The following is a 25,674-nucleotide window of genomic DNA, read 5'->3' on the forward strand; positions in this document are numbered from 1 at the left end:
TAACAGAACAGCATTTATTTGAAATATAAATCATTTGTGACATTATAAATGTCTTTACTGTGACTTTTATTTCTTTTTTTTTCTTTTTTTTTATCTGTAGGATTGTTTCCATTTTCTGTTTTATTGTGCAACAGTTAAAAATTGTACGTCTCATGCGAGTCTAAACTTATAAATGCCTGGTTAAATTAACATACATTTTCTCAACTAGAGCAACTTACAGCACTTTCATTAACAGGGCTCTAGACTAACTTTTCCACTGGTTGCACTGGTGCTACCAACTTTCTCAGTTGGTCGCACCAGCATATGAATTTGGTCGCACCTTTTTCTTTTTTTTTTTGCTACATGCCATGGGATTAATCAATGCATGCTGATGAATAGTGGTCTTAATCTGCATACCCTAGTTTTGCACTGATGTAAAAAGACTGACAGTGACACAAGACCTCATGTTAGAAAAATGTTTTAATCTTTTAACTCTCAAAAAAACTATTAAAAAAACATGTATGTTCTTTAATGTTTGATTATAATTTTACTGTCTTCACATAGGGATGGGGATTGATAAGATTTTATCAATATCAATGCCACTGACGATTCTGCTTATCGATCCGATCCGATTCTTTAACGATTCTTGATCGCACTGTGTGGAAAAATGTAGTCATGTGCTTTTCAAAAAAACAAGTGGTTTTATTTATTTTAAAGCTTAAGCTTGAGTAAGCAAACTGTAGCCTACTTTTTATGTAATTTATGTAATAAATAGAACCTTATTGTAAAGTGTTAATGATTAGTTATACACCGATTCAGACGTCTCCTGAGTTCACTGTTGGAAAGATCAGATGTTTTAACCATTCATTAAAATTAATCGGTTCAAAGGAGTCATTAGTTCGCGAATTGGACGTGTCATGCGCGTTGTGTGATTATCCCAGCAGTTAGGACATGGACATCCAAGATTTCTGTCAACACAGGAAACATTTCATCACTGGATAGGTTGTTTTTTTTTTTTTTTTTTAATTCAAGTGTTGTTTTATGTCAGCTGAATGTCCGGAACGCTTTTCAGAGAAGATAAGGCAACTTATTTAGCACAATTCACACCCAGCGGTAATTCAGAAAAAAAAAAAATCTCTGAATGCTCCACATGAAACTTCCGACCTTTTACCACCGTGTCGAATTATTTTGATTAATATGTGCGAGGGAGAGAGAGCGCTTAGTTTGGAGACGGTGAAGAAGTCTTGTTTACACTTTCGCCTGGCTCCGGAGAGAGAGAGAGAGAGAGAGAGAGAGAGAGAGAGAGAGAGAGAGAGAGAGAGAGAGAGAGAGAGAGAGAGAGAGAGAGAGAGAGAGAGAGAGAGCGAGAGAGAGAGAGCGAGCGAGCGACCGGGTCTCTCTCTCTACTCGTTCTTTCAGTTAAACATGCGCCCTGTCACAAGCGCAGCAGTTCATCTACATTACTCACCGATCAAATAAGACTTTGGCGGGACAAAAATTCACTTTGGCGGGCGCTAAAACAAGTTCAATGCATGAAAATTCATGCATGAATTTAACTTAGTAAGTTAGGCTACATTCTCAAAAAATGATGAGAATCCTGATTAAGCTGATACTCTGACACCAATGAAAAGGCCCTGAGCTTTAGGTGAATGTTTAGAAGAGGGCTGATGGTTAAACATCCTGTTGACTTATTGTCAGCTCTCTGGATCCCCCAGGATTCATTTCCCTGTACACCTACTGCTACCAGATGCATGTATTTAAAGAGCCCTTCACGAGTATTTTTAGTTCAGGGAAATCCAAACTTAGCCCTGCTGCAGGGAAAACACAAGGAAAAGTCGATTAACGGCTGAAGAATGAAACATTCCCCACCTTTGTGTGCTATCTAGAGCACTTATATGAGTAACGCCGGGTCCCGCCACGACTTTGAATGGTCTTTTATGTGAGCAGTAATAAGCATTGCTTATGTAAGATAAGCGTCACATGCCTGAAGACTGCGGTCAAATGACCATGGCATCATAATGAGCGTGTAAATCTTGTGACAAACCAGACAAATGTGTTTACAACATGACTCCTGTACACAATAATGCTGTAAAGTTTGATGTGATCTATGACTCCAACTACACCTTGTAAAGGTCCTTTCACATGACATGCATTGGACTAGATATCAACTAGATTTATTTGAGATTTTAATGGAGATAGTGCGTCTCGAGGACAAAACTGAGTATTTCAACTCAAGGGTCCATTGACCAATGAAAACAGAAGAGAGGCATTTCCAGTATTTCGTAAATTTGATTTGCCATTTGACTGCTTGATTTCAAATTGACAGCACTTTATAGACCCTTTATTAAATTCATTTTAATTCTCTTTTTTTTTTTCATTCATTTTCATTAATTTTTTGGAGCATTTTAATGAGTACAAGTACATAAGTGCAGTATCGGGCCTGATACCGATACTGGTATTAGTGCATCCCAAATATATACTACTGTGTTGGTATAATTTTGTCAATGTTTTTGAAGGAAGTTTCATATTTGATCAAAAGTACAGGAAAAACAATACAATTTTTAAATATTATTACAATTTAAAGAAAGGTTTTCTATAGGTTTTCATATATGTTAAAACTAATTTATTCCTGTGATCAAAGCTGAATTTTCAGCATCATTACTTCTTCAGAAATCATTCTAATATGATGATTTGATGCTCAAGAAACATTTATTATTATTATCAATGTTGAAAACAGTTGTGCTGTTTCATAATTTTGTGGATACTTTTTAACATTATAAATGTCTTTACTGTCACTTTTGATCCATTTAATGCATCCTTGCTGAATAAAAGTATTCATTTCTTTCTTTCAAAAAAGTAGTGCACCCAAAATAGAGTCTTTATTTCATGTGAGTGAACATCATTTTAAAGAGATTTCACAAAAGTACTACTCATTCTTCAAGCATAAATTGTTTTTGTGAACCTTTGAATGTTAAATTGCACCGTCTTAGTTCTATATATAAATGTACAGAAAGGAAAGATGTGGATGCTTTCACTCACCTTTGAATATGCTTTTCCTCCTTTGAGTTCCTGTAATGAAAACAGGAAGAGTGTGAAGTTCAGTGACGGGACAGTCAGACGCACTAAACGGCATCGATGTTTTTCCCGACATACCTAAACACAACCTCACCCAAACACACTCTTCACAAGCAACACTTCAAGCTGACAACATGTGATGAAAACAATCGCCTTTAATTTTAGTTCCAACTCAAACTCGGCATGCTTTCCGGCCAAAAGTCACGCGGGAGTTGAGACCTCAAATTTAACCTCACTTTAACGAGACCAATCCTTGACGGGATTCATCTTACCTTCCTCACAGAGACGCGACACACACAGGGGTCCAGAACGCCCGTGTTGGGGTTGGCGCTCATTTTGCATACAAAGGAGAACCTCTTCCTCCAACGAACGGCGTTCTCGTGGACTTCTTCTCTGTGGGCGAGAGAACAAAGATTCAGGACTGTTATTTCAGACACATGCTCAAGTCGGATCCAGACTGAACGGTGATGATATGTTGATGTTGGTTGTGACATCGACTCTCTGCTAATGTTTCACGCTGTGGGTCTGTTTGTAATGGCTGGTCGTGTAGTAAAGGGTTCGAGGCCTTTTGCAACTGAAAACGATCCAGACCTTCAAAAGGCAAGGAACTGGGATCAATCAAACCTCATAGTCTGCACATTTTAGAGTGGCCTTTTATTGTGGGCAGCCTAAGGCACACCTGTGCAATAATCATGCTGTCTAATCAGCATCGTGATATGCCACACCTGTGAGGTGGATGGATTATCTCGGCAAAGGAGAAGTGCTCACTAACACAGATTTAGACAGATTTGTGAACAATATTTGAGAGAAATAGGCCTTTTGTGTACAAAGTCTTAGATCTTTGAGTTCAGCTCATGAAAAATGGGGGCAAAAACAAAAGCATCGCGTTTATAATTTTGTTCAGTGTATATTACATGTGGTCAATACACAACGCTGCCAGTTTCTGTTTCTACTAGTCATGCATTGAAATATTTTTTTACTGAAACAAGAAAAACTATTTTAGTTTTCATTTAGCTAAAAAATTAAACCGTTTACTTAATAATACATTTATCAAATTGACTTAATAATTAACATTCAAATAAAAGCCGAGTTGCATGTAGACATTTACATTGTACATAACGCAGTAAGTAATTATGTACTATTTAAGTAATTATGTTTCTACTATACTATAAACATTTAAACTGTGGCTGTAATAAATAACGAAGGCATCAATAACGTGCATTTATTAGCTAACTAATGAGTTTATGGTCTAATGAATGTCTTTTCTGAGGTAAACGTAACGTTGGGTGCTTGTTTTATTGACGTCTTTCCGCAGTTTAAACACTGACTGATCGATTGCATGAGACGCAATACATTTCAGCTGTACTGTATCATTTAACATACCTTCTGATGTTTATTCATGATTATTTCGTTATTTTCAACTCAGACTCGATTGGTTAAAGACTCAGACTCGTCTCGGACTTGAATAAGGTGGACTCGAGCCCAACACTACAAATATACACACAAACACAAGCACAGAAACTCATGATTGTCTTTGAGAATGTAAAGAGAAACCATGAACAACCAGTACTGAATATTCATGAGCTTCTGACCATCTGCTATGCAAATATATGTCTAATAATATGATTCAGAAAACCGCAAAGGCAGCCTATCAGATGGCGCTGAATTAGAAATGTTACATTAATGTTAACAGTATGCAATTTCCCAGCAACGTGTTCACACTAAAAACATAGAAACAATGCCATGTAAATCCAAGTTCGAGTGGATTTGCAAGCAGCTGGACAACATAAACCTGCCGAATGATATTAAAACTGTATGTCATCATGGATTCAGTGAATATAAACACACATCTGAGTTTCAGGACAGAACCAGAGCAATGAAACGTTCAGAGAGCTGTAATGTGGCTTATCGCCAACGCCAGCATCTGTTCCTAATCCTTCTTCACACTCAAACACACACACACACACACACACACACACACACACACACACACACACACACACACACACTCTCTCTCTCTCACACACACACTTCATACCGCACTAAGGAGTGGCATTAGTGTGTGACTAATGTTCATGTTTCATGGTCTGAGACTAAAACAAACTGCATACATGTTTGCTTACACTCATACACGTTTGTCTACATCAGGTCACACCACAAACTTTAAAGCAAGTTAAATAGACTAACCCAAACCATGACCCTGTGCTCTGCTTGGGTCTCAGAGAGCATGTGGCATTAAAAGCATACTTAAAAGCATTTTTATAAAACGTGTTTGTGCTGAAGAAACTACTTAACTGGAATAGAAAAGCAAAACTAGTCACATTAGTGAAAATGTCCGATATCACAGATGGATTACAGTTTTAATAATATCTGATAAATGGGTTTTATAAGGTCAGATCAACATATTACAAGAATTCGAAGGGAAATTAGAGGTTAATTGTGTAAAATATGTGTGTGTGTGTGTGTGTAAAAAAAAAAGTAATATTTGTAAAAATGTTGTAGCATTATTTTTCATACTAATGTTCAAAAGTTTTTTTAGGGCTGCACGATTTGGGGAAAATGTCATACTGCGATTATTAAGGTCAATATTGCGTTTGCGATTGCGATATAATAAACAAATGGTTTCATGAGTCAACTTGCTTGGTTCTCAAGGAAAATGCACACACAGATTAGTGATAATGCTGAAAAGTGTATTTCACGTGTATTTCACAGTGTTTTCAAATTAAAAGAATATTTTTTTTTACAAAATTAAATAATGACATCTTTGTCTCAATAGTACAATAGTATAAACAGGGTTCCCACACCTTGGTTAACTTTAAATTCAAGGACATTTCAAGGACTTTCCAGGTCCAATACCCTCAAATTCAAGGACTTTATGTGGGGACACATATGTGGTGTCCAACAACAAACGTTGAGGTGCCATCGTAGTAGTTTCGTGCGCTTGAACGTCATGGCAACGTACAACACAAAGTACCTCACGCGGGAAACACTTAACGTAACGCGTAAATCCACGCAGCTGACGTAAATCAAGCAAGCTAGTATGCATAGGCCACAAAGTGTTGGCAAAATATTAATATTATATATTTAATAAATATTTATTTTTTTCAGAAAACGTCTTGCACAAAATAAATCAAGGACCTGTATATCTATGTGTTTTTTTTTTCAGATTAACAAACTTTCGAGGATTTCAAGGACCCGTGGGAACCCTGTACAAAATAAATAGAACAATAAATAAGAACATTTGTATACTCATGAAAATAAAATATTTTGAACATTCTGTCGAGACAAACAGGGACATTTAAGCAGATGCAACATATGCTTTGTATAAACACCAAACATTTTTGGTGTAAGTGTATTGTGATTGTCAAAACATTTGGTAACTAAACAGAATTTTGTTAAGTTTAGTGGCAACATGTTGCAATGTTTACATGGGCCAATGACTGGTTGGCTCCTGTTTTTATTATTGCTCGACACAAATTACACAATTTCAATTCAAATCTTATGATTTGATTCCGATCTTGATTCAACGTCGATTCATTTGGATAAATATTAGGTACAGTAGATGCATGTACATTTTTCTCAGAAAAAAAAAAATCTCACCTAATGCTGTAAACATACAGAGAGCCCTGTCAGCTGGTATTATTATCAAAGGTTAAAAATAACAACTCAAATTAGATATAATGTGGGTTTTACTAGGCTATAATAACAACGTTACAATATTTTAATGATACAAGTAAAAAATATAATAAATATTTAATATAGTACACATATTTAGCTAAATACTCCTCTCTCCATATATAATTTGTCTAGCCAACTAACATGCTATCAAATGGCTTTCCTGAGGTAAATGTTATGTTATGTGACATTGTTCTCCAGCTGTTTTATTGACCTCTTTCCGCGGTTGAAAAACACTGATTGATCGATATTATGTATGAGGCATAAACATTTCACTGAAGACTGGAGTAATGCTGCTGAAAATTCAGCTTTGATCACAGGAATAATTGAAGAAACAATATATTCTCGTAGAAAACTGCTATTTTAAATTGTAATAATATTTATCTTTTTTTTTTTTTATGTATTCTTTTGACCAAATTAATGTAGCCTTGGTGAGCAGAAGGGGCATAAGAAGAATATTTACCTTACTTATAAACTATTTTTAGCATTGAAGATATAATCAAACACACACATTGATTCCAAGAACCCTCACTGTCCGCAACAATATCTACTTATTATTTATGAAGCACCATTGAAACCGGCAATAAAGGCGTTCAGGGTCATCAGAGGGTTCAGCATTGTCCGGTTCTTCTGTTATCAGAGCCGGTGTGGTTTATTCTCCCCCTCCCAACCCGACACATTCCTTCACAACATTCCTGGGACCGTGGTACTTTGTTCAATCACTGTAGTAACTACAATCACCTCGTGTCCACAGTAACACTCACGGAACAGAGGAGGAAGGAGGAGAGTTTATAAGAGAAAGTAAGCAACACCCTAGCAACCACCCACAACATATTGAGCACAATCACCACTTTTTAACGAATTACTGCTCAAAAATCGCAATCATCAATGCAACCAGAAGCTGCACATCGCATCTTCAAAGCAACAATCTTATAATAAATAGTCTCACAAACAACAACACAACAGGCTTTGTGCGTCCTTGCGTTTTCTCCTTTCATGCCCCCGGCTCGACTCTCTCCCACGCCGGCCAAAGGCAAACCCAATCAAGCGCTCCTGAATGGACCGATTGTTGGGAGACTCGGGACAATTTAGAGCGTACAAAAGATCCATGAGCGAGATTCATGTGGAATAAATATGCATTAGATGCTCGCCAGCCGGACTAGCAGGAGAGAAGAGTTACAGGCAGGTGGGTGAGATTCACAAAGCCACGTTTACTGAACTCGTTATTATCAGTAAATGATCAATGGCAAATAAAGACAAGATAATAAAAAGAATAAAAATATTTTAAGCCTAAACATTTGTCATTTTTAACACTAATCATTTTTGCAATGTGTTTTTTTATATTTGTACTGATCTCATAAATCAAATACATATTTTACTGAATACACACAAGTTTAATCACCTTTTGCTTTTTAAATGTATATTTTTTTTCATTTTACAAATATCATCAATGCATGAAATCATAAATATCATGATTTTTTTTCGTTTCTAACTAACCTTCCTATGAAATAAATTGGTAAAATTATCTTTTTCTCAGAATGGTGGTTAATTATATATAAAAAAATAGCATATATACAGTATATATAAACACTACTGATCAAAAGTTTGGGGTCGATAAGATTTTTAATGTTCTTTAAAGAAGTCTCTTCGGCTCATCAAGGCTGCATTTATTTGATCAAAAATACAGTAAAACAGTGAAATATTATTACAATTTAAAATAACTGTTAACTTTGTGAATACATGTTAAAATGTAATTTATTCCTGTGATCAAATCTGCATTACTCCAGTCTTCAGTGTCACTGAATATGTCACATAATATGATGATTTGAATCGATGCTCAAGAAACATTTCTGATTATTATCGATGTTGAAAACTGTTTATATGTTTGTAGAAACTGTGATACATTTTATTTTTCAGGATTTTTTGATGAACAGAAAGTTCAAAAGGGCAGCATTTATTTGAAATAGAATATTACTGTCACTTTTAACCAATTCAATGCATCTTTGCTGAATAAAATTATTAATTTCTTAAAAAAAATAAAAAAATAAATTATGACCCCAACCTTTTGAACAATGTATATAAAAATGTGATCATCAGGGTGCATTCAAGTATGAAATGTACTTTTTTTATAAATGCATAGATCATCAAACAAAAGTGTTAGATGACTAAATCATGAAGCCTGCTGTCAGGGCAGGTAACACAAGATAACACCGCAAAAGCACTGAATATTCATCTAAGCAAGACACAGTAACCCTGATTGTGCACGGTTTCTTTTAAGATGTAGCGTGCTGCACACTCGGGGGGGGGGGGGGGGGGGGGGGTCAGAATAGAAAACAAAAGAGAGAGGCTTCATTAAAGAGAGGAAACCCTGAAAGAGGACAGATCCTCCCCCTGACCCGAAGCACACGGCCTCTCAGCGACAGCAACACAATGCTCACGATGACCTACTCGAATTCAGTAACAACACGAGTCGACGAACCCAAGCCCACTTTACACTCACAGAACGACTGACATCTACCTCACCCAGACCACAGCTCAACATGCGCTTTAAAGGGGTGGTAGATTATGATTTCACTTTTCTAACTTTAGTTAGTGTAATGTTGCTGTTTGAGCATAAACAACATCTGCAAAGTTACGAAGCTCAAAGTTCAAAGCAAAGGGAGATGTTGCTTTTAAAGAGTAAAAGTAAAAATAGTCACTGTGTCAGATTACGTGAGTTTGACTCCTAAAATCTTGTCGTGTCGTGGACAAGAAACATGTCAGACTATACGTTGCTTTCCGAACAGTCATCGTGTGCCGTCTCACACGCACATTCACTTGCACATATACACACGCACTCTCTCACACACACACACTCTCTCGCTCACTCACTCACACAAACGCACTCAGTCACTCACGCTCACGCACACACACACGCGCACTCACTCGCGCACAAACACACACGCTCACTCTCGCTCGTTCGCTCGCACACTCACTCACACTCTCGCACACTCACTCACTCACACACACACACACTCACACAATCGCTAACTCACTCGCTCACACAATCGCTAGCTCACTCATTCACTCACACAATCACTCACTCACACACACACACACACACTCACTCACTCACTCACTCAATCGCTAACTCACTCACACGTTCGCTCACTCACACACTTTCGTTCACTCACTCGCTCACACACTCACTCACTCGCTCGCTCGCTCGCTCGCTCGCTCACTCACTCACTCACTCACTCACTCACTCACTCACTCACTCACTCACTCACTCACTCAGTTCACTCACTCAGTTCACTCACTCACTCAGTTCACTCACTCACTCAGTTCACTCACTCACTCAGTTCACTCACTCACTCACTCACACAATCGCTAACTCACTCACTCGCTCACTTGCTCACTCACTCGCTCACACAATCGCTCGCTCAGTCGCTCGCTCACTCACTCACTCACTCACACAATCACTCTTGACGCAACCCGTCGTGGAGGGCCGGACAATTTTTTTAAACATGCTAGTCTTTTTATCGTGATGTTGTGAAGCATCGCAGACGCGACGTCGGTTGTCGTCCACTATGACACACTATACGCGATGAAACGATCGAATCTTGTGTCCCGACGCCAGTGTTCGAACTATACCGTATCTTTTGGGGGAGCCCACTTTTGTTGATTTTGTTGGGGCGGGGGTCTATTGGTTATGCGCGTGCCATAAGAGGATGGGAAGTTCGAATCATTTTACTGACTCTCTTGTTCGATCTCATTCATCAAAATGAAAGAATCTTTTTTCGAGCCATTTCGTTCATCTAAGGGGCAAATGTTATACTTTTAACAGGCAAATTCCCCGAACACATCCACCTACGCAATCTTGATTATATTCTGAATTAAGAAATAATTATAATGCAGTCAAAAATAATTTACAAGGAACATAAATAATTACTTTACCTTCAGAGTCTTTCGTCCATCTGTCACGTGACAGACGCAAATGGATCGTTCATGAACGACAGATATATAACAGCTACAGGTCACAAGTGTATGCACTACTTGCTTTATGCAAGCACTATATAGGATAAATCACTATACAGGATTTGCCCTATTATACTTTATCGACCCGAATTGATATAGGTCAAACAGCAAACATCCACCAACAAATAGTCTATAAATAGGCTGTCTTTGAGTTCACATGAACAACGGTTAAATTATTCGTCGGGCTACAGAAGAATAACATAATTCCTCCGTTCAATTAGGCCTAAGACATCGAGAGTCACGCAGATCTATAACAACCCAGCCACAACACATTTTGGGAATAACATGCCTTACCTTAAGTTAACACAGAATGGATTTCAAGGACTTCGCGCGCAGATCAATGACCTCGATCGTTTATATTTTTTTCGACGAATCTGTGAGTTAACATGAGTGGAATTTGCACCGCAGCGCCACCACACCTTGATGCTCATGATAACAATAGCATGCATAGTTATCTTTATTGAAGTCAATTACCGGTAGGCAGAGCCGTCGCATAGACTGTGCGAACTGTGCAACCGCACAGGGCCTCGCGCCACTAGGGGGCCTCGCAATCCTGCTGTTTTTTTGTTTTTTGTTTTTTTTTTACATATTTGTTTGTTGTTGTCCCCACCACTTTTTAAAACATCTCGCGGCACGAATATAACAATTCTACAAATAAAACATCTCCAGTTAACTGGCAGAGCATTCATTTCGTTCGTTTTTTAAATAAGAAATGATCTAGCGCTGAAATGTTTTTTTAAATCAAGTGATCAAAGTGCTCGTTGCCGCTGCGATCAGTGGGCGGATACAGTGTTTTCTCGTGTGGCTCGCTCACACACCGCACTAACTTCACTCGGACGCGCGCTTCAGTCCGTTGCGAATACTGTCTTCGTTCTGGTGAAATCACCAAACATAATGCACACAAATGTGTCCCTGCTTGATATACAATCACTGATGAACATAATCGGTTTTGATGAGGGAAAAAACTATACGATAAAAAAATACTATCCGAGGGCGGACTAGAACCGAAAACCTCTGACACGATAGGCGAAAGTTCTTCCACTCGACCATTAAGATACATGTTTTAACATAGGCGGATATATGTATATATTCACATGAAAATTCTCGAGCTGACTTGATGTAAAGCCGCTCGTTGCACATTTGATTTTTTTCCCTCTGAAATAAATAGCAAAAAGTCATAGCTGACTCTGAGACTATGTGCATGATTATGCTGTATTATTTTACTTGATAAAAATGTCTTGCAGCGAGGTTATCCGAGTGTCATGCGCAATTGAGCATCCACATCAAAGAGCAGGGCCTCGCATTTCAAGTTCGCACAGGGCCTCGCACCCCACCTGCGACGGCACTGCCGGTAGGTTTAAATCGCCGTCCTGCATGAAATGATATTTTTGCTATTTTACACATAATAATCCACGATGATCACATTACACAAAACTGAAATTGCACGTCAAAATAACACAATGTCAATATTTTTTGAGACCCCCCAAAATTTCACAAATCACGTTTTCAGGGCAGCCCATGTCTTATTAAGGGGAGCCGAGCTCCACCTAGCTCCCCCGTAGTTCGCACCCTGCCCGACGCCCTTTGTCGTTTACGAATCCCCACGACACCCTACGTCAAACGGATCGTGCCAAAATCGGGCTAAAATCGTGTAATCTGAACCAGGCATTAGAGGAGCACCAACACTCTGGAAGAGTTAAAAGGCCATTTCCAAACAATCTGAAATCCGTCCTTCTACAGTGAGGAAGTGCATCATCAGACTGAATGCACGCCGCCGCCGTGAGTCCTGTAGCTGTGAAAGCCTCTTCACAGTCTGTTTTTACAGATGATTCAGTCGAGCAGAAATGTGCTGCGCTGAAACCGGATTCTTATCTCCCATCCTGTGTGAGACCCTGACAGCGCTTGGACAAACATCCCGGAGCGGATCGCTCCAATCACACGGCCCGACGTCACCGCAGACCCTCCCGTACGATCGCCTAGCGGACACAGAGCCGCTGGATGACAGGATAAGAGGAGGTGAAACGTTACAGAGGGTTCGGCTCATTTCAGCTGTTGTTTAATACTCGGGTAAGATGTTTGGTCAAAAAATAAAATCAAAATCAAAATGCACAATAATAAAGCATCCAGCAGTAACTACAAGGAAAAAGGAAAGATTAAAATCAACGCATTATCCTTTTATTGTTTATTATCCTTATATCGTTTATCTGTTACTGCCTATCATGTTCGATGCATCTGCTTAACTGAGCACATGACATTAGCTAAACATTATATATTACTGCCATATGGATATTACTTTGACACACTCATCATGATAATAAAATACTTGCTAAATTGTAACACTGAAACAAGCATTTTCTGTAAAGCTGCTTTGAGAAGATATGTGTTGTTTAAAGTGCTATACAGATATACAAGATTAGGAGCATCTGTTTACATCAAGTTCAGACTTTTTATTATCATTATGTGCAAGAAGGAATGTAATAAGACAATACTACATAACCAAACCAGAACAGGCTTAAATTAAAGTTATAATGCACTGGAAAAAATTATTTGTTAAATCTAATACATTTTTGTATCGTAACACAATTGATTTTAGCTACATTTAAACAAATTAATTAAGTTGAACTAAAATGTATTAAGTTCAACAATGCATTTGTTTAAATGTAGCTAAAATCAAACTTATGATAAAAAACATTTATTAAATTCAAGAATATTTTTTTTCAGTGTGATTATAAATAAATAAATAAATAAATAAAATAATAATAATAATATTAAAAATAAAAGGTTTAATACATGTAATAAAATATATGAATATTATTATGAATAATAATTTATTAATATTTTCTTTTTATTATTATTATGATTTTTTTTTTTTTATTAAACCGATAAATCTATATGCAACAATCAACAAAGTCACTCTACTGCTGGACAATAGACATCATGAGCCAAACACATTTGCATATGCAAGAATAAAATATTGTCATGTCTAGTGTTGATTCGAACACAACTCATCTCCAGCTTGTGAAGAGCACTGTGATGATTCTGAAAAAACTGTGAAAATGGCATTACATTTCTGATTACAAATCTATCTAATTCCATTTTCAACAAGGCAGGAAGCGATAGCCGATCAAAACAGGAAGTGATAGCCGGCGTGTCCAATAAATAAAGCGATCTTTCTCTCTCTGTGCCAGCCTGAACCCGCTCGCCTCCAGATGGGATGAGGGAGGACCAGCTGTGTTCACACATCCGACCGGACCCAGGCACACGGGCCAAATCAGATTCTGGAGAGGAAGTTCGAAGTTTTCACTAATAATAAACATACATTTGCATAAAGCATCCATATTTGTCCATGCCCATGTTGATTAGAGAATTAAAAAGTATTATTTAGTACATTTAGAACTGATAAAAATGTGCGAATAAGTTGCAATTAAATACAAGTTAACTCACGACAATCATGCGATTAATCGTGATTAAATATAAATAATCGATTGAAAGCCCTACAGTTTATTAATGATAAAAAATATATTTTCTAATAATGATTTTTTGAGGAGAGACTGAAATTGTAAACAAATAAATTATATTCATTTCTGCAAATAAAAATCATTATACACTAAAAATAAGAAATTCTAAATATTTTCTACTATTTTGCTTCATGTACTTTAACTAAAACTATTTTTGCAATGTGGAATTTGAGCCACAAGTCCAGGAAAAAAAGTTCAATTCAATTTCAAGTCACATGTTATGTAGACTAGAGACTTAATGTTTGTATAAAATTTGGTCCACATTTAGTCAAGTTTATGACTATAAGTTTTACCCCAAATATCTACTAGATGCATAAATGCAGATTGTTAGAAATACAATATATTAATTCAGCTCATTCTGCTTATGAACTGCCCAATTAAAAAGGAAGACACTATCAAAAAAAAAAAAAAAATGTTAGACGGCTAATATTTCAGATTTTAGGAGTGGGTAAATCAGATATAAATTTGTAAAACACAAAAACAGAATATATAGTTCTGTTGAGCACATCTTGATTGATTTCTACTAAGCAAGTCAAACAAAACATCGTTTAAAGATTCGATTTCATGAACCAGTCAAACTTACAGTGACTAGCTGAAGCATTTTTTAGCGTGTTAACATGAGTTTTCCAGCGGACTGACATGAGCCTGTCCAAAACAGCTGTCAATCAATCAGTCAATCAGATTGAAACAGGACATTTCAGAAAAACACTTGTCATTTTTGTGTATAATACACATCAAACTATCCATGCGCAGTCGCTGCGGTTAAAACTATACGTTATCCATAAACATTTCACTCTGAATTAAATCAATAAATATTGAATTAAAGGGGTGGTATAAAGCCCTTTTCACAAGATGTAAAATAAGTCTCTGATGTCCCCAGAGTGTGTGTGTGAAGTTTTAGCTCAAAATACCCCACAGATATTTTTATATAGCATGTTAAAGTTGTAATTTTTTGAGGATGAGCAAAAACGCACCGTTTTGTGACTGTTCCTTTAAATGCAAATGAGCTGCTGCTCCCGGCACAGGGGTGGAGCTACAACAGCTTGCACTCACACACACATGCACTGAACATTTCAAAAACTTTTAGCCTTTTACGTTCAAACCGGAGTCAGACAATGATGGAGAGACTCAAGAAGAAGTGACAACATGTAGAAGCAACAGGACATTTCTGAATGGTTAGTTGATGAATCTTCTAGTCATTGATTAGCATATTCTGTCTTGATAATCTATAAACCGTGTTCTGGGGGCGGGGTTTATGTACATTTTAGTGTTGGTGATGTCACTAACCCGGGAGGAATGTGGTGTAGTCTCTACCAGCCGTTTGTTGTAGTCCTTAAAAAGCGATTTCTTTAAAAGCAAATATCTCCCTTTGCTTTGAACTTTGAGCATTATAACTTTGCAGATGTTGTTTATGCTCAAACAGCAACATTACACACTAACTAAAGTTAAAAAAGTGAAATCATAATCAACCACCCCTGACTAACTAACCGTTCTGAACTGTGTCTGAACCCTTTCATCTGTGTCAATCAATGAAGATCACATGTGACTTTTTAACAAGCTGAGGTCAAAAGGTCACAGCACAACTATGAACAGGCAGGCTGACTTTGCATGATTTACAAACCCAGTTGCATAACCGCAAAACTGGACGGAGAGAAAGTCCAAGACTGTATGTCACTGTTTCCAAAGAGCTCTTGTTCTGAGCAATCTGGATTTATATCTATCGGACATCGGGGAGTGAAACCTCCAAAACGCGAACGATAAATCCAAACGGGTGATTACATAACGCCAGCCACACAAAGATGCTTACAGTTCAGAGCTGCAAGAACCAGTCGTAAAGGCCAGCGACTGACCCTTTGACCCGGCCAGCTGCTTACAGCATGAAAGCCACGTCTCTAATTACGAGAGCAAGCAAGAAATCCGCTTTGAATCATGATAAGTCCATTTCGTGCTTGTTTGGTTGGTTTATGGCCTTCAAACTACATGCTTATGTTGCAGGATACAAAGCAGATCATGTTTGTGAGGTTCAACGTTCAAATTTAATTGCAACAAGGGATTTCTCTTGCTCCGAAGGGACTGAACCTTATCCGAAGCCTCTCATCCATGTTGTTTTGTGATGTTGGCCACTTCTCTGATGTCACTGGTAAACAGCAGATAATCAGATAAGACGGACATGTCCTCTCTGTGTAGATGCTAGGGGTGTGCCATATCATACCGTCCACGATAATACCGGTTTACATTTCTACTGCGTGCATGCATACAGTAAAGCCGCCTCACAAACAGCTCACGGGTAACAAAAGTTATTTTTTTGCGGATTATATCGCTTTAATGGGGGGGGGTAAATGCTAAACTGTGTCAAAAGTCTTGGTAAATATACTCGTAAACGCAGTCGGTTATGTATAAAACGCATGTGACAGTGTGTCAGTATAATGAAAACAGTAATGGATCCGTGCACTAGCAGTAAAAGTGACAGCAGCCATATGTGTCTGTCATTAATGTTGTTGTCAAAACAACAAAAGATAGCTTTAATTGTAAGGAATGAGAATTAATGTATTTAATTTAGTCAGGAATCCGAACTAAAAGACTGTGTTATTTTACATTTGATTACTTTATTCAGTTTCTGTAGTATTTCTGAATACTAGTGTTAGACCTGCCCAAACACTTTATTTGTATCTTTATTAGGGCTGCACGATTTGGGGAAAATGTCATATTGCGATAATTGAGGTCAATGTTGCGATTGCGATATGCGATATAATAAACAAATGGTTTCATGAGTCAACTTGCTTGGTTCTCAAGGAAAATAAATGCACACAGATTAGTGATAATCTGCCTAAAGAAAAAGAGTGTTTTTCTCTGTTCCCTTTGTTCTTTGATTAACTTTAGCGACAGATATAATTAGTGGCTACTGTGTACTGTCCCTTTAAGAGCAGCCGCTGCTGACAGAGACGCGGATCTCACACGCGCCTCATTCTCTCACGAGTCACAACTCTTCACGTTCATCATAAGACTACTCTTATGTTATGAAGATACTCGACAAAAAATACATTTTGGCATAATTGTGTGTGTTATTGTTCGTTCAATCTCGAAAGAGAGCTGTATTCTGGCGTGCTGTTTTGTGCGCACGCATGATATTAGCGCGAGTCTTTCTGTGTGTCACAGTCAGGACATTCACAGGGAGCGCGTTCATTTTGGCATACATGTGTGTTGTTCGTTCTACCGCGAAAGAGAACTTGATACTGGCGCCCGTCTATCTGTGTGTGTGTGTGTGAGTAAGAGCAGGATCATGTAACACTATAGCCAAAGGATGCCAAAAATTAATTGCGTTAATTGCGTTAACAGCGCTAATTTGTTTATTTAATATAAAATCGCAGCATTTTGCGTCATATAATCGCGTAGGCTTGACATCGCGATTGCGATACGATTAATCGTGCAGCACTAATCTTTATTATTTTGTATGAATTGCTACTTTTTTTCAGTTTAATTCACTGATTGAAATCAAGCTTCCTTGTGTTGTGTAAACTCTTAACAACAAAATTACCCCCCTTGTAAAAACGCAATGAGTGAGCTAGTGTTGCACGGTGTACCGATACTTCAAAAGTATCGCGATACTCGGAAATTAAAAACGTCACGATACCTAAATTTATCAGTATCCATACTTATAAAAAAAAACGCCTCCCTATGGACGTCTGTGTTTTTTTCCTGACGCACGCAGCAAAGAACCTGCCGCTGTCAGTGTCATGTGACAAAACACTACAGCGAGATCAGAGAATGTGAGCGAGATGGCTGCATGTGCGAGCACAAGTGGTCCACGACTCGTAGAAAAAGATGACGCGAGGAGTGACATATGGAAGTACGTTGCCTACCTTGCTCTGTTGCACGGTGCACCAATACTTCAAAAGTAAATCGGAAATTAACAACGTCACGAATCACGATTCCTTAATTTATTAGTATCTATACTTCTAAGAATGACCGCGTTCCAGATTTGTAAGGCCGGCGACACACTGGCTGCGTGTCTGTCCGTTTTTATTTCGGCTCCCATGTTAACTGCCTGCGTGACACACGCGTCTGGGCGCAGCTCGAGACGCGCGGAAAACGCGTGCATGCTATAAATAGAACCGACGCCTATTTTTCACGCGTCACGCAAGCGTGTTGGAAGCGTTCCCAGGCAAAATAGAATAGGAAAAGATGTTTCTATGTCATTTTGACACGAATACATATTAATAAATGACATTTTGATGTTTGAAAGTTTTGACATAAATACAATATAAATGTAATTAAAAAAATATTATCGATTTTCAAATATTGCACCTCTCAATACAGAACGAATTATTCTGTAGCCTATTTTGCCGTCAACACTGCCGACGTTGTCTTTGCTGCTATATATTTATGTTTAACATGAAGTATAGGCCTTCCACAACTCTCTCCCCACATGTCAAATATATCACCAATGAGGCTTATCATATGTTACCAATATTAAACATTGTTTAATATAATCGCTGTTCATATTTTTATTCAAAGTTCAGAATCAAGATAAAGCTCTTATGTTTCTTATGATAAATGAGATGCTGCTAAATTTATAAAAAAAAATTTACCTTGAATGTCATTGCTCTAATTTATTTTTTATATTTTTATATTTCATATTTTGTTCAAATGTTTAATATATCTGCTGTTCATATGTTCATTTATTAGTGTGTTATATGATTAGAATGTTGTCCCGGTTTTAAAATAAAGCACAGCAATGATATTTGAGAGTGTTTCTCCCTTTTCAGGAAAAGTATCGAAAAAGTATCGAAATCGCAATACTTGACTTGGTATCGGTATCGAAACAATAATTTTGGTATCGTGACAACACTAGAGTGAGCAAACATTTAGGTGAGAGAAACGTAATAAGAACATTTTCTAAAAAAAAAAAATAAAAAAAAAAGTCTATATCGTCGTCATAAATATCATTATTGCAAATATTCTTGAAATATCGTGATATAATTTTGAGGCTATATATCGCCCACCCCTAATAGATGCTGTAATGAGGACAGGCAAGAAACAAGAGAGAGGACCGATCTGAAAGCAGGACATATGTGCATGTTTGATGCATACATTACTTCAATAGCTATTTTTTTTTATCTAGACTTATGTTTATGATTGGAATATTACATAAAACATTGTTTCCATTCCGTGTTCATGAGAACAAAATCGTCACTTCCTGTGAAACTGACACAAAATATCTGTAATAAAAATGGAAGTTGTGGCTTTTTTTCCCTCCATTATAAGTGAGTTTCGTCTCAGAGCGTCAGACGAAATGTAATAAACGCTGTAATGTTCTTGCGTTCGGATGCTGGTGTTTGGGAACGCAATCGTGCGAGACGCTTCTGGAGGGAATTAAACCAGACTTTTGCTCAGGCGTTTCAGAGCCACCAATCCAACATTTGAGATGCCGTGATGCGATTGGTCCGCTGGTTAGTCCAGTTATCCAATCACAGCCTCTGTTAAGGCAAAGTCACATGAGTGCGCATCGAAGGATTTATTTGGTGAATGTGTTTCCATCGTAGTTTCTTCTTATCAGATAAAAACAGTGCACTAGTTTGTTATGCGCATTTTTAGAATTTATGCACATCTTGTTGTTGTTTTTTATACGATAACTGGAAAAAAAAAATAGGTGGATGGAAACATAGAGAACATGAAAACATGTCAGGAAGATACAGCTGTTAACGGTCAACAGTTTCCACATCTGCTTACACAGATCCCAAACAAATCAGCAGTTATTGGTTTTTCTCCTTATCTGTTGGATGAGATAAAAACAAGGATCTGTGAACCCTAACATACTAAACATCTGCATTATTTTGACTCTACATTAAAACCAATGTTAGATTCACAATGTTGTTGCTTAAACTAGACAAAGAGAGTCCGAACAACCAATTTAATATTGAAGAAAGTTGCTGCTTTAAGTAAAAAAAAAAATGCACTGGATCATCTGTTCGTTGCATCATGTTGATTCATCTGGCCAGAGGAGAACCTTTTTTTCTCCGTTTCTGTCACCGATGGCGTTTGGGTTGCTTTAGTTTGGACACTATTGGATGATAGAGCTCTACAGAGCTGCTTTATAGCTTAATTGAACTCAATTCATAAGTTATTGAACCAGACTGAATCAACACTGAACTGATTTCAACTGAACAATGAGTGTCTTTTTATAACCCTTTTCCACCAACAAGAACCAGGTGCTGGTTCGGAGCTAGAGCTAGTGCCGGTTCGGAGTTGGTTCGACTGACGAGCCTCCAAAGAACCGGTTTGCTTTTCCACAGGCTAAAAGAGCCAGCGCAGAACCAGGTCTTACGTCACAGCTACGTCTCATCTTTCTCAGCAGTCAGCAACGTTAGCGCGGCGGCGCCAAACACAAACACATCATCAACAATGGACGTTGCTTTGCTATTGATGTTCATGGCTTTGCGGACCTACATCGGCATCCAAACACGGCGGATCCAACGTGTTCGCGCGGCTCTTTGTATTTTCTGCAAAACCGGTTTCGTCCGCAAAGCCCCGTCTAACTTACTCTGGACTTCTGAAGAGGACCAAAGTGCAAGAAAGCAGCTTGTTTCGTCGTCTGACCACTGCTGTTTTTGTTTAATCGCGTCCATTGTGTTTAGCTGCTGTTAGCTCGATTAGCTGCTATTTGAAAATGGCGGTCACAAGTTTCTCTTCAGTCTTGTTGGCCACGGTAACCCCGCCCCAAGCCTCTGACGCAAGCAGTTCTTTCTTGGCTCCGTTCTAGACCCTGCAATGATTTGGTGCTACTTAAGAACCAGTTTTACTGGTTCGGAGCTGGTGCTTTGGCGGTGGAAAAACAAAGAACCGATTTGAAACTAGGCTCTGGCTCCGAACCAGCACCAGCTCTGCCTTGGTGGAAAAGGGGTATTAGAGATGATTCATAGCAGAACTGAACTCTGCATTATTCTCCTGTTTGTCTCTGTAAAGCTGCTTTGAAACACTCCGCACTGTATAAAGCGCTATAGAAATAAAGGTGACTTGACATAAAAAAAAAAGCACAGAATTAACATTTTGGGGTGAACCATTTCATTAAGAGTAATTTTAAATAATACATACAATTAAATGAATGCAAAATGAACAAGATATCTGTAGTTGCATGACAAAAATGCACGACTAATGAATGACTAATCAAGATTTTTGCATTTCAACTCATTTAAATTGCTGACAACCGTTATTGTTTAAGATACCTTGAACTCTTTGACTTTTCTAAAGAATTGTTGTTTTTTTTCTTATTAGATCTAAAACATCACAGCATGCATAATATTAATATTAATATATATAATATTAAAGAGGAATTATTCATCAATGCATGTGGCTGAATCGTACTGATTAATCAGAACTACAGAGTGCATGCTGGGTAAAACACGCAGAATGAAAGGGAAACTGCACATGTGGCAAAAGGCCGTCTGTGGGGCCGCTATCATACACCCAGTGGTTTGTGTTTTATTATGGTTAACATTTGAAGAAGGGCGGCACAGCAGACCTGCCTTAAAACTACATACTAACGATGCTTTTGAGACACGCCGCCCAAATTATGCATTTTAGGAACAACGGTATGGATGAAAAGTTCAAGGCATGTCATGTTTGCTTCCCTTAATCATCTAAAAGCCCTAAACCAAAAGCTGCACAAAGGTTTCCACTTATAGAAATGGTAAAACTTTCAGTTCTGTAATAGATCAAACACGGGTGACACATAAGCCTTGCAATTAAAGTAAAGCACCAAAACCTGCTGATTGCAATCGCTTGCTGAAGAAATTCAACGTTTACTCCAAATCATGAATACATGCAACGTATTTTGAAGTTTTATGTTGCTTTTACCTCTGGTCCCTTTCATCATCTGAAACTAGATGTTCGTTAGACTACCTTCTTTCGTGTCCCAGAAAGTCATACAGGTTTGGAACAACATGGTGATTATGATGAACTACAGTAAAGACAAACTGAGAGGCTTTTGGTGTTATATAACAGAGAGAAGAATCTGCTATAAATATCAACGAAATCTGAAATTAGTAACCCGTCTAAAGCCATACTGTCCCAGCGCTCATGCAGGCGTATGAGGGATGAGATTGTGATGCTTTTAATTTAACTGCGGGCCAAACCCTCCTAATTATGCGGCTGGGTAACGGCCCGGGACAGGCGATGATGCGGCCCACCCAACATTCCTACCAGAGCCTATACTATTCATAGAAAATACTACATTTCTATCTATAACAATCTGCATTTATGTGTCTGCTAGGTATTTTGACAAAAGTTATATGCATTTAAAAATAGGTCAGACACTATTTAAAAGCGTCACATCATGGGGAAAAAAAAATCTTTTGAAACTCATTTGATACTGTTGTGAAAAAAAAAGAAAAGAAAACAACATTTCAAGGCAGAGAAGCTCCTCTGAACAGACCTTTAACAAAAAGCAATGCAGCAGAATTATACAATAAAACACAACTCTTGAGTATATAAGATCATAAAGTCAAAGATGTTTTATTAGTGGCTCTCGAAATGGTCTCAAGTTTGTTTATGTGTTTGTTTTTATTGCCATACCAGCGATTATGGCTGTTTTCACGGCAACAAAATGGTGTTAAGAGTTCAATTAATTTCATGAATCATATCAAACTGTCAGTGTCAATAAATTAAATCTGAATGTTTACAGAAATGCATGCGTGGCATTTTTTTTTAATGAATTAAAGTGTTTTAGTAGCACTATATGGAGGTAAAGAATGCCGTTTATGGCTATGAATTGTTATATTGGTGCAAATTATTGAAAATGATTAACTACAATTCTTCCCTGTGCTCACTTTGTGGGGAAAAAAAGTCTAGAAAAACATTTTTTAAACTATTATTTTACATACTTCTAGTCAACATATAGTCAAAAAGTAAAAGTAAAGAATTAATAAATATAAAAGAGAGAGAGCGAAATATGCAAAATATTAAAATATTTATTACAATATCAATTATTTAGATATATATCACCCAGCATTAAAATTGGGAAATGCATCAAATGTGTTGTCCTGATGCAGAGAACAGCTGATGGCCTCATTCTTCCTGCTTCCCGTCTAATGTTCCTGTCGTCTGTCTGAAACCGTGTGAATCCAAACACCCCATTAAGCAACAAACTTCCTGCAAAACATCAACTTTCCCTGTCTGACGTTTCTGTTATAATATCAACATCATCCTGCAATCCTCAAACTCAAGACATGCACACAGTGCTAAACTGAACCGGCCAGATTACAGTCTCATCTGAACTTCCTCTCACTCATGTTCACGACGTCTCGCTCTGTCTACCGTCTCCACGCGCCGACGTTTGACTTCCTCCAGCCAACCAAACAAGGACAAAAGCGGTTTATGTGCTGCGAGGTGTGTGTGTGTGTGTGTGTGTGTGTGTGTGTGTGTGTGTGTGTGTGTGTGTGTGTGTGTGTGTGTGTGTGTGTGTGTGTGAAGGGTGCGAGACAGGAGAATGTGTGTGACTTGAATGAGAATGTTAAAAGGATAAGAAATAAACGAGAGCTTGGGTCGGTTTATGAGAGAACCAGTGCCAGACCACAACCAGAATTAAGCTAAATTCAGTCGAGTCGGCATGAAATCAAAACTATTTTTAAAGCATGTTCCTGGTCTTAATGCAAATGACTTATTGCTAAGTGCAAAACATTTGTCTTTGTAACCTCTCATCAAAAATAAAATCAGAGCTTTTCTTGCTGAATATCTTATGCAAACTAATATTGTGTTGCTCAGATGTTTCTCAGTCATTCCTCAATTGGCTAAATGGAGATCTCAGTTGTGTTTCATTTAAATATACTTTGTTTGTTGTATTATTTTCATGTTATCTCTGTAAAGCTGCTTTGATCTGTATTGTAAAAAGCGCTATATGAATAAAGGTGACTTGACTTGACCTGACCTCTGGAAAGATGAATGTGTATTTAAAATGGGTCATTTATGTAGAAGAAATGTGAAATTATTTTAGAAGTTGGAGCCTTCCAGACTGAGAAAAGCCAGAAAATGTATTTTTGGCTCATGTGGATGAAAGACAACAACTCCCAGAATGCACTTGCTTCGCTGCCCTAGGAGGCCACTCCCAAGCCACGCCTACCGGTAAGAGAGCGCGCAGTTGAACAACAAGGCTAGGCTACTAGTGAGTCTCCGTGACGAGTCTGCCCGGGATTTCGAGATCGCGTTTTGCGTTCTATAGTCGCCATTCATTAAGTTTACTGTGGTGAGCAGGACGAGGCTGAGGGCCGCGGGAGAACGGCGCGAGGCCGGTGGCGGGATTACTGAGACGCACCGGTCTCGTATCTCTCACAGAGGAGCGGGAATTTACTTAGCAATGCTAAAACGCACATCAACCGATCACTTGTTTAGCGTTCATGTAAACACTACGTTCAGATTCACCAATCGGAATGAATTCAGTTAGACTGGAACAAAAGGTGTGCATGTAAACAATGATTGGCGACTGCATAAAGTAAAAGCCGAATCCCGGACATTTTGGACGATCTCGACGGCCGGACATGTCCGTGAAAAAGAGGATGGTAACCCCTACTACTCAGCTTTCTCCACAGAACAAGAGCCTGCTAGCGGCTGACACTATGTGTACATTCTGTGAGTGAGATCCCACCTCTATGGGCGGGTTGAGAACATGCGGGACAGCTCCTCCTACCGGCTGTAGTCTTTCGCCTCTGGCCAAAAAATCCTCCGATGACGCAAAATGACGATTTCTGCGTCATCGGAGGATTTTTTCCAGACAAAAAAATATATAAATCTCTGGAAACTTCCTCTGAAACTTTTGTCCGTCATAAAACAAATAATAATTCGGACAGGGTTTGATTTTCTGCGTTTTCCGCATCCGTAGCAAGTGTTTTGAGAGGTGTTTTGACAATTCAGAGCCACCGAATGAGGACAATTTCAGACTCAGTGTGCAAGCACCTTAAGTGTCAACTTTATCTGCAACGTCACAGATGGAGAAACACTGCAGGTAAAGTTTATGCTTCATTCAAACACAACTGAGATCTACACAAAGTCATCATGAAATCTGCATCAAATCAAACAGTCACAAACCCCCGAACATGACAAACTCCGGCAGTGAGATGCTGCAAACACTGGCCAGTGATACTGGATCATATAGAGTTGGAAAAGAGTTGCTGTATGAAGTGGATAGTGAGCAGAGGCGGCCATTGCATTATCTGCGTTATATTTACAATGTTATCTCATATTTCGCTCGTCTATTTATTAACACATTCTATCTCTATCTCTTTAACCAAAACTATTGTTACAATCACGACCGAAACCATAAACATCATTCAATCTTCGTTCATCAGCTAAAAAATGAAATTATACAAAAACCGCCAGTAGGTGGCGACAAATCACTGTCTTAACGAGTTACTCATTGAAT

The 25,674-nt window shown here is 38.2% G+C and overlaps 1 protein-coding gene across 2 annotated transcripts in view; it reads right to left on the reverse strand.

Moving 5' to 3' along the window:
• Nucleotides 1-25,674, reverse strand: part of eeig1a (estrogen-induced osteoclastogenesis regulator 1a) — a 36,735-nt gene that overhangs the window by 8,081 nt on the left and 2,980 nt on the right. For both annotated transcript variants that reach the window (XR_014625372.1, XM_084388603.1), the window contains exons 3-4: nucleotides 3,327-3,447; nucleotides 3,019-3,048 (exon numbers count right to left, since the gene is read on the reverse strand). Coding sequence is in view for 1 of the 2 variants with exons in the window: in XM_084388603.1 (XP_084244729.1) it covers nucleotides 3,019-3,048; nucleotides 3,327-3,447 (151 nt within the window). In the remaining variant the exon portion in view is untranslated. The remainder of the gene's footprint in view (nucleotides 1-3,018; nucleotides 3,049-3,326; nucleotides 3,448-25,674) is intronic.

The sequence above is a fragment of the Rutilus rutilus genome, assembly GCF_951802725.1.
Source record: "Rutilus rutilus genome assembly, chromosome: 19".
NCBI lineage: Eukaryota > Metazoa > Chordata > Actinopteri > Cypriniformes > Leuciscidae > Rutilus > Rutilus rutilus.